The 15,852-nt window shown below is 40.3% G+C and overlaps 2 protein-coding genes and 1 non-coding gene across 13 annotated transcripts in view; 2 read left to right on the forward strand and 1 right to left on the reverse strand.

The window, feature by feature from the left end:
• Window positions 1-1,819: 1,819 nt before the first annotated feature.
• Window positions 1,820-1,893, reverse strand: trnai-aau (transfer RNA isoleucine (anticodon AAU)). The gene has a single exon. It is a non-coding gene; the product is annotated as a tRNA-Ile (tRNA).
• Window positions 1,894-4,522: 2,629 nt separating this feature from the next.
• uchl1 (ubiquitin carboxyl-terminal esterase L1 (ubiquitin thiolesterase)) lies at window positions 4,523-8,361 on the forward strand. The gene is made up of 9 exons (XM_026942912.3): window positions 4,523-4,679; window positions 4,801-4,812; window positions 5,214-5,342; window positions 5,553-5,688; window positions 6,046-6,131; window positions 6,576-6,623; window positions 6,726-6,795; window positions 7,657-7,715; window positions 7,801-8,361. Exons 1-9 carry the CDS (start codon window positions 4,647-4,649, stop codon window positions 7,882-7,884), a joined length of 657 nt encoding a protein of 218 aa, XP_026798713.1. The 5' UTR covers window positions 4,523-4,646; the 3' UTR covers window positions 7,885-8,361.
• Window positions 8,362-9,643: 1,282 nt separating this feature from the next.
• The window catches only part of limch1a (LIM and calponin homology domains 1a), a 62,006-nt gene continuing 55,797 nt past the window's right edge, over window positions 9,644-15,852 (forward strand). For 3 of the 11 annotated variants that reach the window (XM_053230823.1, XM_053230826.1, XM_053230825.1), the window contains exon 1: window positions 9,645-10,243. In XM_053230823.1, coding sequence (XP_053086798.1) covers window positions 10,142-10,243 — 102 coding nt within the window. In that variant the 5' untranslated portion in view covers window positions 9,645-10,141. Of the gene's footprint in view, window positions 10,244-15,852 lie in introns of all 11 variants that reach the window. The other 8 variants (XM_053230824.1, XM_053230828.1, XM_053230830.1 and 5 more) reach the window with 5 other exon arrangements.

Genomic DNA, 15,852 nt, shown 5'->3' on the forward strand with positions numbered 1-15,852 from the left:
TAGCACAGTTCACAGATCTTTGTTAGTAGATCAGGTGTACCCAGTTCCACTCCTTTAGAGTTATGGCCCAGGTGACCTAACTTGTTCAACTAGTCTTTAGAAGCGTCTGAGTTTCACAGCTCAGTGCTTTACAATTAGAGCTGGAATCCATATACAGCTTTTAGAAAAGTACAACTCATTTGCATTTTACAGTGTCTGGCATGAGTATGCACCCTCATTGAACTTTTTACACTACGTACTGTTTTGTACGAATGTTACATTGTGTACTGTTTTGTACAAATGTAAAAGTTATGATTGCATACATAAAAACCCCTGTTGCTGGAATGCCCCCAAATTACTTCTGATGCAACAAGCTGCCTTCAGAATTCACATAGTCAATTTAGGGATAAGGGAGTCCACCTGTGTGCAATTAAAGTGTTGCATGATCTCAACACCTGTTCCTGGAAGGCTCCAGAGTTTCTTAGATAACATACAGAAAAAAGAAAAAAAAAACAGCATCATGGAGACCAAGAAGCTACCAAAAAAATTCTAAAAAAAAAAAGACTTTTTTTTTTTTTTTTTTTAATGTCTCAATCAGGGTTTGGTTATAAAATAAAACCCCAAACCCATTTGGAGTTTGCAAAAAGGCATGTTGGAAAAAGTTTCTCAGGTCAAAAGAAACAAAAACTGTAATTTTTGCCCCTAACACAAAGTGCTACATCTGGTGGAAAACCATCACTGCTCATCATCCTGAGAACACCATCCACCCAGTGAAGCATGATGGTGGTGGCATCATGTTGTGAGGATGCTTTTCATCAGCAGAGACTGGGAAACTGGTCAGGGTTGACAGCAAAGCAGAGAAGATGCATACTGACAAAGCCAACCTGAAGATTTTAGAATGGCCCAGTAAATGCCTAGACCTCAATCCAATTGAGAATCTGTGGCAAGACTTGAAAATTGCTGTTCGCCAACCATCCCCATCCAGAACTTCAGCAATTTTGCTAAAAAGAATGAAAAAAAAATCAAGATCCAGATGTGTAAAGCTGATAGAGACATCTATCAACTATCATCTATCTATCAACTTGCAGCTTTAACTGCAGCTAAAAGTGCTTCTGAGTGTTGACAGCCACATCTTAGAGCTCAGATTTTAATGGAGCTTCAGGTAGTTACATTAATACAACTATGGCAGCTCTTGTTTGTAACAATGCTAGGGAGCTGTGGTGCCTTTCAGTCAGGGAAACCTTTGGAAACCTTTTTTAAATTATTTAATTTTCTTGTTCTTTCCTTTTTTAATTTTATTATTATTATTATTATTATTATTATTATTTTACCCTTTTTTATTTTATGCATGGCCAGGGTCATCTGAGTCAATCTACATGCTCATCACTACAGAGGGAAACGTGGAACTGATTACCTACGGGCCCTATAGGTGAAGAAGGACCTTAAGGCCCTGGACTGAAAAGGTTGATTTCTCAAGAAATGGAAAAGAGGCCTACAGTGACTCAGACATTACTGGCATGCAACACAGTGGTCTTCCTAGCAAGATACTGTCAAGATAAGTAGCTGAGAGGATTTAACGCAGATAGTAGAAAACTCGCTTGACAGAGATATGGTAGCACAATGGGGTAGCACAGTTAAAACCTGTATTTCCAGCACAGGTAGTTTCAGATGACCAGTAAATAACACCAACCGCCTTATTTTCTTCCTTCTTAATATCCTGTGCATTATCGTGAGATAATATCCTTGGCTTATCGTGAGATTATCATTTACATGCAAACATGCCAGGGTGGAGAAAAGGAAGAGGAGAGACAAAAAAAAAAACAAAAAAAAAAAACACAGATGGCCCGTACGGGGATCGAACCCGCGACCTTGGCGTTATTAGCACCACGCTCTAACCAACTGAGCTAACCGGCCGGTGTGCACGATGGTTAACCAGCGTAATGGTGTTTCATTTACTTATTATTGTCGTAAAATAGACAGATTAGTCGTAATGCGTGTAAAGACTACGATTTTTGGATAACAACTCTCCACAAGACGGCGTTGTTGAAACCAGTGAAGCGGATTTACTTTTCTACTTGTACAAGATATATAACAATGGCAGAATCTGAAATGACTACTCGCTATATATGGCTCGAAATAAATGGCTTTTACATCCTTTATAGTGGACGAGATATCAAATAGGGCGCCATTTTGGATTAACAGAAACGCGCGGCGTTCAGAGTCTAGAGCTTCTCTCATATTTATTTGTCAAAAATCCTTTCTTCCGGAAAGAAACCTCCGCATAAATACATTTTTTGTGGTTATTTTACAATAGAATATGGTATCGCCTTTAATTTTTTTTTTTTTTAAGAAAATAGATTAAAATGGTTAATTTGACTGCAAACATGTCTTGTCTCAGTAAGAAACAGTTTGAACACCATCCCACCAGTAGATGTCGCTGTCGTGTAAGATTTTGAAATAATATCGCCCATCCTTCTGTGAATCACATCAGATCAGATGTGTCAATCCCAGACAAGCCCAATGTGTGTACCGAGTCATGAGAATCGATTCTCAACCATAAATAATAATAATAATAATAATAATAATAATAATAATAATGATGATGATGATGATGAACCATATTTATACAAACTTTTAATTTGATGTGGGTTCCCTGCTCAGAAGAATATGTTTTTACCATATTTAAATACACCAATCAGACATAACATTAAAACATTAAATCTACCTGCCTAATATTGTGTATGTGCCACCAAAACAGCTCTGACCTGTTGAGTCATGGACTCCACAAGACCTCTGAAGATGTTCTGTGGTATCTGGCACCAAGACATTAGCAGCAGATGCTTAAAATTGTGAGTTGGGGCCTTCACGGATTGTACTTGTTTGTCCAGCACATCCCACAGATGCTCAATCGGATTGAGATCTGGGGAATTTGGAGGCCAAGTCAACACCTTGAACTCTTTGTCATGTTCCTCAAACCATTCCTGAACAATTTCTGCAGTGTGGCAGGGAGCATTATCCTGCTGAACGAGGCCACTGGAGTGTATTTGGTCTGTAACAATGTTTAGGTAGGTGGTACACGTCAAAGTAACATCTACATGAATGCCAGGACCCACGTTTTCCCAGCAGAACATTGCATAGAGCATCACACTGCCTCCGCCAGCTTGCCTTCTTCCCATAGTGCATCCTGGTGCCATCTCTTCCCCAGGTAAGTGACACACGTGCACCCGGCTGTCCACATGATGTAAAAGAAAACGTGATTCATCAGACCAGACCACCTTCTTCCATTGCACCATGGTCCAGTTCTGATGCTCACATGCCCATTGTAGGCACTTCTGGCAGTGGACGGTAAAGTCGTGGACTTCAGCATGGGCACTCTGACTGGTCCGTGGCTATGCAGCCTCATACACAGCAAGCTTCAATGCACTGTGTGTTCCGACGTCTTTCTATCACAGCCAGCATTAACTTTTTCAGCAATTTGTACTACAGTAGGTCTTCTAAGGGATCTGACCAGACAGGCTAGCCTTCACTCCCCACGCGCATCAGTGAGCCTTGGGGGCCCATGACCCTGTCGCCGGTTCATCAGCTGTCCTTCCTTGGACCACTTTTGGTAGATACTTACCACTGCATACCAGGAACACACCACAAGACCTGCTGTTTTGGAGATGCTCTGACCCAGTCGTCTAACCATCACAATTTGGCCGTTGACAGCATCACTCAGATCCTTACACTTGCCCATTTTTCCTGCTTCCAACACATCAACTTTGAGAGCTGACTATTCTCTTGCTGCCTAATATATCCCACCTCTTGACAGGTGCCATTGTAATGAGATAATCAATTTATTCACTTCACCTGTCAGTGGTTTTAATGTTATGTTTGATCAGTGTATGAATTTTAATCACATTTACTTATTACTTACTTGCTATTAATAATACAAGAGGCAAAAGTGTGTCAGAATATTTTCTCCAAAGTTGTTTTGCAGTCTTGCATGCACTGATCTTGCATGCACTGACATGCATCACTGGAGTGTTTTGTTGTGTGCTGTCTGGCATTCAGTGTGTGCAGTTAGTGTTACTGTTGCTGTGTGCAATATCGTCCCCTTGATCAACAGAATTCTCTCACAAGACCTAATTTAATATTCAAACCTGACATTCACAGCAGTTACAACAAATTAAAGTGCGTATTTGAGTGTTTGGAGAACGCATGTTAAACTCATAAAATTATACAAATATATTATTTTGAGAGTAATTTTTAATTATCGTTTTAAACAGTTAAGTAATGATTAGATTTGTGAATTGATTCAGTCGCTTCTGGACGTTACTGGCAGTTTCTAGAATCATCTGACCGCGGACTGTTCTATTTTCACTCCGAGAGAGATGTTATTTTTGTATTTTTTTCCTCCAGCTTTTTATTTTTATGAAATGTAGTAATGTAACAGCAACACGCCCCTGAAATCGTGTTTAAAGCAGAGTGAAGAGGCTGAGACCCGTCAAAACCCAGTTGAAACTAACGAATTTGGAAACACACACCCCTCAGTCTGGAGAAAATGGAATGTGACCGGTTGCATATCAGCCGCGTGCACGGTTTATGTTTTAAAAAATCCTGACCGTTACGTTTGGTTCGTTAGCTTGTTAGCTTGCTGAAAAGAAAAAATAAAGTTAACCGCGACGATGGAGTGGAAACCGATGGAAATAAACCCCGAGGTTTGTGGTTATTGTTTTTTTTTTTTTTTTTTTATCGTGACTTGGTTTCCTATGACGCTTTTACTTTCGCTGGACAAACTGTTAATTGATATTTGTTGTTGTTTTTTTGTTGTTGTTGCAGATGCTGAATAAGGTGAGTCTGCTGAATCATGGTAAAAGCTTGTCTTCTTTTTATCCTATGTGAGGCGTTTATCTGAGAACTCATGATCCTCAGTGAATGGGCGTAGGCTCGGCTTAAGCCACCTGCTCTGTTACAAAACAGTAAATCTCCCAGATCTAATTAAATTGAATTAAAGCCTCATCTTTGACGGGCTTTACCACAAGATTGGAGGTTATTGGTTTTAACCTTATTGATAAGCATCTTCGGATTGTAAAACATGAGCGTTGGATTATCTGTGATGTCTCTAATTGACATTACATCATGGCCTGTTTCCTGAAGTTGTGGCCTGATGATGCAGTGATGTCTGTGATCCAGTGATGACATTGCTGATTTCCTGGTGGTGTCAGTAACTAAGCCGTCCGTGGTGTGTATAGGTGCTGAGTAAGCTGGGTGTGAAGCCAGACTGGCGCTTTGTGGATGTGTTGGGCTTTGAGGATGATGCCATTGCTGGAGTGCCCACGCCCTGCTGTGCCCTGATGCTCCTCTTCCCATTGACCCAACAGGTGCACACACACACACACACACACACACACACACACACACACACACACACACACAGAGACAGAGAGTCTCTCTGAATAAAGAGTGTGGTGATGCTGGTGTCTTGTCACCTCCTATATACGCCTCTGATCAGGTTTGTCTGCTGATGGTATTAAATGTATAGGTTAACTGAGCTTAATAAATGAATTAAGCAAATTAATTTTCCTTTTCAGCATGAGGAGTTTCGCTCCAAGCAGTCGGTTGACCCGTGCAAGGACGTCTACTTTCTGAGCCAGACGGTGGTAAACTCCTGCGGGACTGTAGGATTGCTGCATGCCGTGGCCAACAATCAGGATAAATTCGGTTTCGGTCAGTAATTTTAGTTCGACTTGTACAAATCATTGCATATTGAACGTGTAATTGTGTTCTTTTATTCTAAAATTGAGTAACAAATGCATTTCATTAGACGCTTGGTGTGTGGTTAGTATTCAGTCAGGCTGTCTATTCTCCAGGCAAATCTACGATGCTTATTCTAAACACTGGTAATTATTAATTATTGCTGACACGCAGATTTGCTCTGTTTTATAGCATGGCTCTAATCATTTTGCAACTACATAAACTACATTTTGTAGTGCAATTGTGGCAGGAAAAAATTCCCCTGAAGAGGAAAAGATGTTCCAAAAAACAAAGTTGAACAAAAAATATATACATTTTGTCATTACCCAGAAAGTGACTCTACCTTGAAGAAATTTCTCGAAGAAACAGCTGGAATGTCCCCTGATGAACGAGCCAAAAAGCTGGAGCAAAATAAGGTACTTGTGCAGTGTAAGCGAAAATGAAAATGGACACCAGGAGGCTGGTTAAGTGCTTTCTGTTCATATCGGATAAGAAAGTCTTTCCACCCTGCCTGTGCGTTGCAGTATGTGGGTCTAACAGTAGGTGGGGCTTCAATCACACAACAGATCAACATCGAGCAAGTGCTGGAGATGCTCACTTTGTATGTGGATTAAAAAAAAAAAATTTTTATTTATTTTTCCCCCTGAAAGCTCAGTATTATGCAGGTCTAGCTTTTAATTAAAATACATCTTTTAATTGTTTTTTTTTTTTTTTTGAACTTTTATTGTCTTGATTTTAAAGTTATGTAGCATATTTACTGTATTGTGATATAGCAAGCAATGTTTGTAACTAGTTTTAGGTTGAAACATTTTTTTTTTTTTTCTTTGAGAATTTAAATAACCCTCTCTTCTACTCTGCAGGAAATTCAGACAGCTCATGATGAAGTTGCTGCAGAGGGACAGTGTCGTGTAAGAAACATGTACTCAGACACACAAAGAGAATATTCCTGCTTAAAGGTTTAATACTGATGATTTTTTAACTTTTTTTTTAAATAACCCTTTTGGAAACAGCCAGAATCCGACAAAGTGAACTTCCACTTCATCACCTTTGTCAACGTAAACGATCAGGTTCATGAACTTGGTAGGTTGTCACTTGCATTACACTGTGCGACATACAATATTACTCCCTTTCAACCAGTGAAATGGCTTGCTCAATACTGTTCAAAAATAATTAACTTATGTTCCACTAACAATGACTTCACGATCAAAAATGAGAGAAGAAAGACAATGTGCTCTAAACGCAGATTGGTACTTGAAATAATTATTTTACACTCAGTCAGTGATGCGTCTCATTTTAATAATGCATCAATTATTGGATACTCGGGGTATCGGTCATTATTTGTGTAAAGTGAGGGATTTCTTTCTGCCTGTTAAATGATGTTTAAGACTAAGGAACATTTTAATCTTTAATGATATGAATTAGTGCTGTCCTTTTTGCTTCAGTTTTATTTGAATTGGAATTACTTTAAATGCACACATTTGAAAATTACTTGGACTAATTTTATAATAAGGAGCATCAGCAATAGTGCTACACTATGCCTTTATATCCGATTAATCATGAAAGGTGGAAATAGTTTTTCTTAAAAAGAAATTGAAATCATGAGGCAATACCAGATCTTTATCAAAAGCTAACAGGAACAAGACTCCAGTAATGGCTTGTTGGAAATTGCTGAGTGCTTTAATGCGATATCACATTTGGGGCACATGCTTGCTTTGTATCACTGTTCAAAATAAATAAACGTGTAAATGTATATATTTTTTTTAACTGTAACAATAAAGCCTAGCATAAAGGACATGCATTTATTGGAAGCCATTTTCATACACTGAGTAAAGAGGGCATGTGGCCTAAACTTTGCATGTGGCATATATTGATCTTAATTCTAAGCATTAGTCATGTATTCTATTAATGTGTGTGTGTGTGTGTGTGTGTGTGCGCGCACAGATGGCAGAATGAAAGGACCTGTGAACCATGGTGCAACGAATCCAGAAAGCTTTGTCATGGTAGTGTATCTTCTATTGAACTCCTAAATCTGTGATTGAATTATGGTATTACCAACTGAACAACGGAATGTTTCTCCTCTTGTAGGATGCAGCAAAGGTGTGCCGTGCGTTTATAGAGCGAGAGAAAGGGGAAATGCGATTCTCCGCCGTGGCACTCTGTAAGGCCTGAAGATGAGCGGTACCCTACTACTGACTGACCAAAAACTTCCCCCTCCCTTTCAGGCCCGAGCACATCAATCCTGCACAGTCCACACAAGCCGCCTGCTTATGAATCTCACACACTGTTCATTCTTTTCTCTATATCTGCCTTTCTTCATAACTGCCAGGCTTCTGTGCTGTTTGTACGTTATTTGTAGTCTTTGCACAAGTTGCCTAATTGACACGTTACTTCAGTTCTAAATAAGTTGTCGGCTCGTCATCTTAATGCCGATTGGCTCAGATTTCGGATGTACACATCACCAGGAAACTTGTGTGTGATCTGGTGTAGAGTGCTATGCTAATCTAGCTGTGAGTAAAGAATGGGTGACCTGGGGGTTTCAGTGATGCTGTTCAGCACAAATGTTTCCCATTGTTGCTCTTACGGGGAATCTCTTCTGTTATTGTGATTACTGCTAACGTAGTTAAATAAATAAATGCAAAGAAACAATTCACTGGGTGTGTATGTAATTTTGAAATGACAAATGTGCACATTTTGCTCATTCTCAAGCCAGGGGTTGTCAACCTAAAGCACCACGATCCAGATGGCCATCGGTCAGTTAAAAAAAAAAAACATCTGCAAAACACAGCCACCTCACACTCTGGACTTATTATACTGACATACAAAAATAATGGAAAGAACAGGATTTTTGTTTTAATGGGTTTACATTCAGTGCACTAGGTAGTGTTGCTGCCTCACAGTTCCAGTTTGATCCTGAGCTCAGGGGTCTGTGTTTGGATAGTTCAGCATGTTCATGTGTCTACGTGGGGTTTTCTCTGGGTTCTCTGGTTTCCTCCCTAATCCAGAACACATGCTGGTTGATGGACTGGTGTCTCTAAATTGCCCCTAGGTGTCAGTGTGTGTGTGCAGTGTCCTGGGACTGAACGCTGTCACATCCAGAATGTATTCCCACCTCGCCCAGGATATCCTCTGGATCAGCTGTGACTCTAACTAGGGTCAAGCAGTTACCGAAGACAACTTTTTCTTTACATTTTTTAATAAAGGTAACTTGCTGTAGAATGCCCTGCAAAACTAGATAGAAGTGAATTTAACAGGCAAACTCAATAGGGAAAAAAAAAAACCCTAAAATTGCAGGAATGCTGGTTTATGTTCAATAAATCTTGGTGCTTCAGTTATTTAGCATCATGCTTAATGAAATATTTAACAGATTAACCTGTGGCCTATTTGAAATTATACCACAGTGCTGATGAATTCTTGAATTTTAAGTTAAAGAAGAATTTTAGAGCTGTCTTAATAAGGAAAAATTGTAAAGCTGGGGGGTGAAACTAAATTCCAGACTAGAAAAAAAGTTAATGCAGGACTATAGTCGAAAAACTATCCCCATTATGTGCAATATCACAGACTGAATTTGTCCTATAGCATCTTTATTTATAAATTACAGCATTAGTACAGATCTAGAAACACTAAAACATCCCAAACTGCACCTTTAATAACTTGAGACCATTTGAGGAAAGTATGAAGTGTTATTGTTGGTCAAAATCTTTTATAAGTTAGCTCCACTATCCCTTCAGCTGCAGTATAAAGCTAAACTTGATGAATCATTTGAATGCATTTGTCAAAAATGTGATTGATTTTGTGATGTTTTTTTTTTTTTGTGCAGTTCAGTTCTATAATTATAATAATTGCAATAAAGGCATTAAGATAGGAATTGATATTGGAGGTAAATCATGCAAGCTACAGTTGATACAGTATCCTGTGATCAGTGTTGTGTTATTATAAATCCTAAAAACTACGCAGCATTTTCTAAACCAAGGATCCACACAGGAGCGCGCGAGCGGAGGGCCGAATCCCAAATCCATTCCCACCATCTACATAAGTGCACTGCGTAGGGTGTGAAATAGTGGCTTGTACAGCCTATGTAGTGCACGACACGTGCAATGGGGATGCATTTGGTAGCAAGAGAGGGAGAGAGAGAGAGAGAGAGAGGGAGAGAGAGAGAGCGATAACGGAACTCCTCCATTGTTTTCGTGCACATTCCTGTCCTCACAGCGGGGCGCTCCGTCCGCCTCTCGCATTGGCTGAGCGCAGAGCTGAGCTCCGAGCGCCTGCGTCTCTGCCTTGTATTTTTAGGTCGGACTGCGCTGAGCAGTGCGCTGGTGCTCGGGGTGGAAACTGCAGCACCTCGTCCCTGTTCATTGTCAGCATCCAAGCTACGGATTGGACGCATCAGACGCAGCAGTGCAGTGCAGAATCGGGACTTTCTCTGGAAATGGCTAGTGCTGAAGAGAGCTCCAGCTCCCGGCCGGATCACCACGAAGCCACCGAGTGCAGCTCCGGAGCAGCTTTTCAGGAGGCGCAGAAATGGATAGAGGTTAGTCAGGCGTCACATCTGTCGCGCGCGCACTGTTCCTGCAGCGCACTTCAGCTTTATTTCGCTTGTGGAATTTTGTCATAAGCGCAGCGTTGGATCAGTGGCATGAATGCTTACGGGCTATAAATATTATACCGTCACCTGTTGTGTGTGTGTGTGTGTGTGTGTGTGGTAGATGGCCTGCCAGTGCCACTGCCAGTGAGCGCGTGTGTCGGGTTACGACAGGCGCAAACAACGCGGCCGTCACGTGCGATGGATTCGCGCGGAAAGTAAACCACCTGAGTTCCTCTGGGAATTTCACGCGCGTGACGTATTTAGTCAATAATAATAATAATAATAATAAACTGTTCCATTATCTTGATGTCAATTTTAAGGTCAAATACAAACATCCAGATTCGTCGCTTCAAAAAAAAAAAAAAACCCGACATATTTAGAACAATAAATTGGTTAAGATGTCATTTTTAATGCACAGCAGTGGAACTGGATGTGGTCTTCTGCTGTTGTAGCCCGTCCTCCTCAAGGTTTAGCGTATTGTACGTCCTGAGATGCTTTTCAGCTCACCACGGCTGCAAAGAGTGATTATGAGTATATGAGCGGTAAAGAGGGACAAGGTGGGGGGGCGTCTGTGGTGTAGTGGATAGTGCACTTGCCTGGTACCCCAAGGGTTGGGGGTTCAATTCCCACCTCCGCCATGCATGCCCCCCAGGCACCCCAGCCCAAAGACATGCATTCTAGGCTGACTGGCTTCTCTGAATTGTCTATAGTGTGTGAATTGTGCCCTGTGATGGCACCCCATCCAGTGTCCCACACCCTGTCCCCTGAGCTCCCCAGGAGAGGCTCCAGGCTCCCTGCGACCCAGAGTAGTATAAGCGGTACAGCAAATAGATGGAAGTGGATATAAGCAGCCAACTGCTTATACACTCACTTGAGCTTTTTCACATGTAGATTTATTCAAACATGTCAAAATACAGTATATTATTACATTTAAAAGCATTTTGTTCACCCCTATCATTAGCTACGCTAATTAGTTGCTTAGCAAACAGGTTCTGTGTTTATGATACACAGTTTTGCCTTTTGTCTATTAACTGGATTGTTTACTTACTGTACAGCTGAAAACTGTCTTTTAAGACCTTATGCATGGACTTCACATGGCATCCTGGACATGCAGAATGTCATTTTACAGTAGGCAGATGACACATGAGAATTATAGAGTCAAGTAGACACCTGTAAAAAGGTCGGCTCCAGGTTCCTGGTTCCTGGCAGCCTAATATACTAGGCTATAAACTGATAACCAACATGATGTAATAATGTATGACAAGCTACTTAGCTAGTTAATGCCTTAATCGTAGTGCGAAGTGTCGGAAGTTACAGTGACGAAAAGCCACTAACACTGAAGTCGTAAAGACCTAAATGCACGTTTATGTAACTGTGAAACTGCGTTTATTAATAACAGACATTGAAACAGAAAATTGAAGTTGTAATAAAGGTCTAAAAAAGGGGTTGTCCTCTCCTTCACCAAGTGATTCATGTTGTCATGCTAACACCTATTCACAGTGCTGCAAGTGCTCTACAATTTCCTATTCCACTTCCTGTTCACTCACATGTGTCAGTGTGCTCTATTTATAGTTTCTGATTGAAAGTTTCTCTCTTTTCTTATCTCAGGGGTAGGAGAAGTTCAAGATGTAGGCCTCGATATTAATACTCTGACCTGTTTTCGGTGAAGTTGTAGATCGGCTACATCTGAACTACATACTACTGTAGTAAATAGTACACTATATGTAGCTCGCCACCTATTTTATTACTACTATTCTACTTAGTATGGTAGCATGCATGGTAGAACAGCATGTCTGTCAGGCTCCCGAGCAGAAAGTAGAACAAATCAATTTCCATCCCAGTTTTTTTTGGTCTTTCTCCCTGAAACCCTGACCCTAATTCTTTCGTTTGTTAGTTTGGCTTCTGCTACCTCTTTTCTCCCTCTCTCTCTCTCTATCTCTATCTCTATCTCGTTCAGTGCGTTCACTCTATCTGTGCATGTCTGTGTGAGGTATTTTTTTGCTGGTCCCCCAACGTTTACACACATCTGTTTTATAGAAAAGTCTTTTTTTTTTAACAATTTAGCCATAAAAAAGAAGAATGTAGTCGATCAGCCAAGAGAACTCTGGTGCTTCTTTAGCTTTGGAATGGAGCTACAATGTTAATGTTACTAACAAATCATGGGAGTCTGTCACCCAAAATCTATTTCGTTAAGATTGGGTTTAGGATTATACTTAGGGTTAGGGTTAGGTTTAGGAGTAACATAGCATTAATCAGCTGTGCTAATAATTATATCAATGGAAGATCCTAATAAGTATAATAAGATGCGTGTGAGTGTGTGAGTGTGTGTGTGTGTGCGTGTGTGTGTGACTGCATCTGTGAAGGTATGTCAGTGGTAAATGCAGAAGCAGCTGTGATGGGGAGTGCTTCATAAATAGCCAGGCTGAAATAGCCCAGCACACACACATACACACACACACACACACACACACACACACACATTGGGGTGATTTCCTCACAGCGGATAGAATGTAGCTTTTGGATAGACATGAAATTTTTTGAGCTGGTTATGTCTCTGCAGGGATCATGTGTTTCTTATCCAACACAGGAAGTGGAATTATGGGTAACCGAATCCGGTTGACCTCATTAGATCCTCACAGGTGTATGAGAAATGGGTCGGGTGTGACATTGTCCAGATATTTTGACATGAAAATGCTCCGAGCAGCTGCCCTTGTCTGAAATGAACAGTCACAACCTATCATGTTTCGGCTCCTCTGCGTTGGCTTATCACGTTACAGGAGCCCTGAGGTTCTTCTCCGTCAGCCTATCAGGTTTCAGAGTGTTTCTAACCTGTTCTTTATATAATTCATAGTGTTCGATACTCAGAGAAGTCGGGTTGGAGATGAAGCATGGGATGCAGGAGGTAAAGCATTTCGATCGAGCATCAGCCTGCACTATAGGGTTGTAAAGCGTGGTCTTTGGGTGTGTATATCAAGGGCGAGAGAGAGATCAGTGCAGATGCCGTAATCTTTCTAAGATATGACATATACCTTCTGACTGTCTCTCTCTACTTCACACACACACACACACACACACACACGGATGAAAGGGCACAGCTGTTGCAATGGGAAATGCTAGAAAGAGGCAACACATTGCTGACACGGGGTTGCAGACCCATATGTTCTAGTCCTTCAGTCATCAGCAGGAAAACATCCTTTAATAATACTAAGGGTCAGTCACTCAATATACTAAAAGTTAGATCAGTTCACAGGCAGCTACAATAAAAGTAAAAATGAATATGCATGAGACAAGAGGAGGTCCCTTTTCCTATTTCAGCGGCTGAATAGTGGTAGAAGAAAGAATACTTCCATTTTACAGTCTAATCTAATCTCTGGTTATGATAGTGTATGTGTGATTACCAGTTGACACGAATTTAAAAGTGTGGATAAAACAGATTTATAAAGGAAGTCTAAGGGCATTTTAAGTAAAGCTTAAAATGCAAAACCTGGTTTTCAGCATAATTCATTCTTTGGGCAATGTGATTACTTTTTTAGAGGGAAGAATTTGTTGTGTTGTGTTGTGTTGTTTTGTGTTGGTCTGATCAGGCACAGATGCCACAAAACCTATTAAAATTCATAACCGGTTTAACATTTTACTCAGTTGTTCTACAGTTGGATAATTGGATAACATAAGATGACATAAGAACAGATTTGGTAAGACTTTCTCTCATGTCAGTCTCATCCTATGACATTTAATATTAGAGTGTTCACGTTTAAAGCTTAATTTAGTCACGGTGTAAGTCGTAACAAGGATGAACTGTTTTTAGAAATCATATAAAACCCTTGTTTTTGATTGGTATTATATCCTTGATCAGGGACAATGTCACGGCATCAGTGATTCAGTGGTTTTTCTCAGTAGTAGTGCCTTTTTCAACTGCTTTTGTTTACTTCAGCTATAAGTGCTGTTCACGTGCACTTCCCGTAGCTTTCTCCGGCACACTCTTTGGGGCGCTTTCTTGCTTGTTAAACAGGTTCATCCAGGTTCATCCTGTTTCCTCAACGTGCCAGTCTTGCCTTTGCATATTTTGCAAACAACCGTTGTTTGCTCCATGTCCACTGTGTAAAATCCAGCAGTTTCATACGAACCATGCTGATTTTTCTTTTTAGGCACCAACTCCTCCGTGTCATCAGCATGCTGCTGTGTTACCAAGTAAAACATAGGAAATGCAAACTAAGGAACCGCCTACTCTTTGCAAACTGTTATTGATTTGTTCGTTTGTCTGTTATAGAGAATGCGAGCTGGACTAGCAATTGAAGTAAAGTCTAGCTTTTAAAACAACATGGATGCTATGTCTGAGCTATGTCTGAACTGAAAAAATGTGTTCCGTATCACAATGCACGTGCTCTGTCTGTAAAACCAGATCGTGGAGACATTTTAATCATCATAAAGCCCACCCCTATGGTGATCAATGTGTTATATACATTGCAAGCTTCTATGGATGGCAATTTTCATGCCATGTTCATACCAAACATTATAGACAGCAAAGTTGTAACCTTTTCGTTCAAAAAACACTAAGCTGTCATCTGTCATTGTGTGTAATTTATACTTTGAATGGACAACCTGTGCTTAGTCTATCTACTTTCAGTTTTTCCTCCAAAGACATTTGTAGGGAAAAAAGCCTGGTAGAAAAAATAATCCACTGCGTTTGTGTTCATTACACCCACAACTCAATCATTGCTGATAATGTGTTACGGATGTGTCTACAAATATCAGCCCAAATGACAATCAAATCTAGGGGGCGTGGCCATCTGTGTAATCACCTGATATGACCGTCACTAATAGGCTGCATGAATCTACAGTCTGGGCTAGAAAGAAATCAGCCCCAGCCTTGTTTCGTCATACCATTCTGTGTATTTTTTTTTTTAATTTCTGCCTTGGTTACAAAAAAAGTCCAAATGAAAACTTAAATTAAAGTCCTTTTCTTTTTGAAGAAAGGTGTCTTCAGCCCTGACTGCACATTTACACCAGTCTCTGACTGTAGGTCACTTTGGGTAAAAGCACCTGCCACATGAATAAATGTAAATATCATGTAAATCACGTTTAGCACACGCCCCTCCGTTTGACCTCGCTTTGATAAACCTTTAGACCAAAGCTCTTATGCGGGTCAAGCAACATTAATGAAATACACTTGAATCATTGGTGTAGAATTTCCAAAATAATCTGGGTGTAAAAGTTTGCGTTAGAAGTTTGCATTGCACAAAAAGTTTTTTTTGCTTGTGTAAATAGAATAAATATATAAAAAGGACAAGTTTTTAGAAGTATTTTGGTGTTTTGATGCATGGACCGGTCTTATAGCACAGTGATCTGCCAACAATTACAATTTTTGTCAAGCCTGGAACGTCCACAGCGCAATAGTTCCTGTAGCCAGAAACCACAAAGTCCACTGTCTCAAAGGCAAAAAAGTTTACAAAGTGCTCACAGAGACTCCTTCCACAAATGTTAAATAAACACATTCTTATAGCTGTTTTTCATTGTTAAATTACAACATGCGTTTATCCATAATTTATTAGCCTTAG

This window comes from Pangasianodon hypophthalmus, chromosome 28 (genome assembly GCF_027358585.1).
Source record: "Pangasianodon hypophthalmus isolate fPanHyp1 chromosome 28, fPanHyp1.pri, whole genome shotgun sequence".
Taxonomy (NCBI): domain Eukaryota; kingdom Metazoa; phylum Chordata; class Actinopteri; order Siluriformes; family Pangasiidae; genus Pangasianodon; species Pangasianodon hypophthalmus.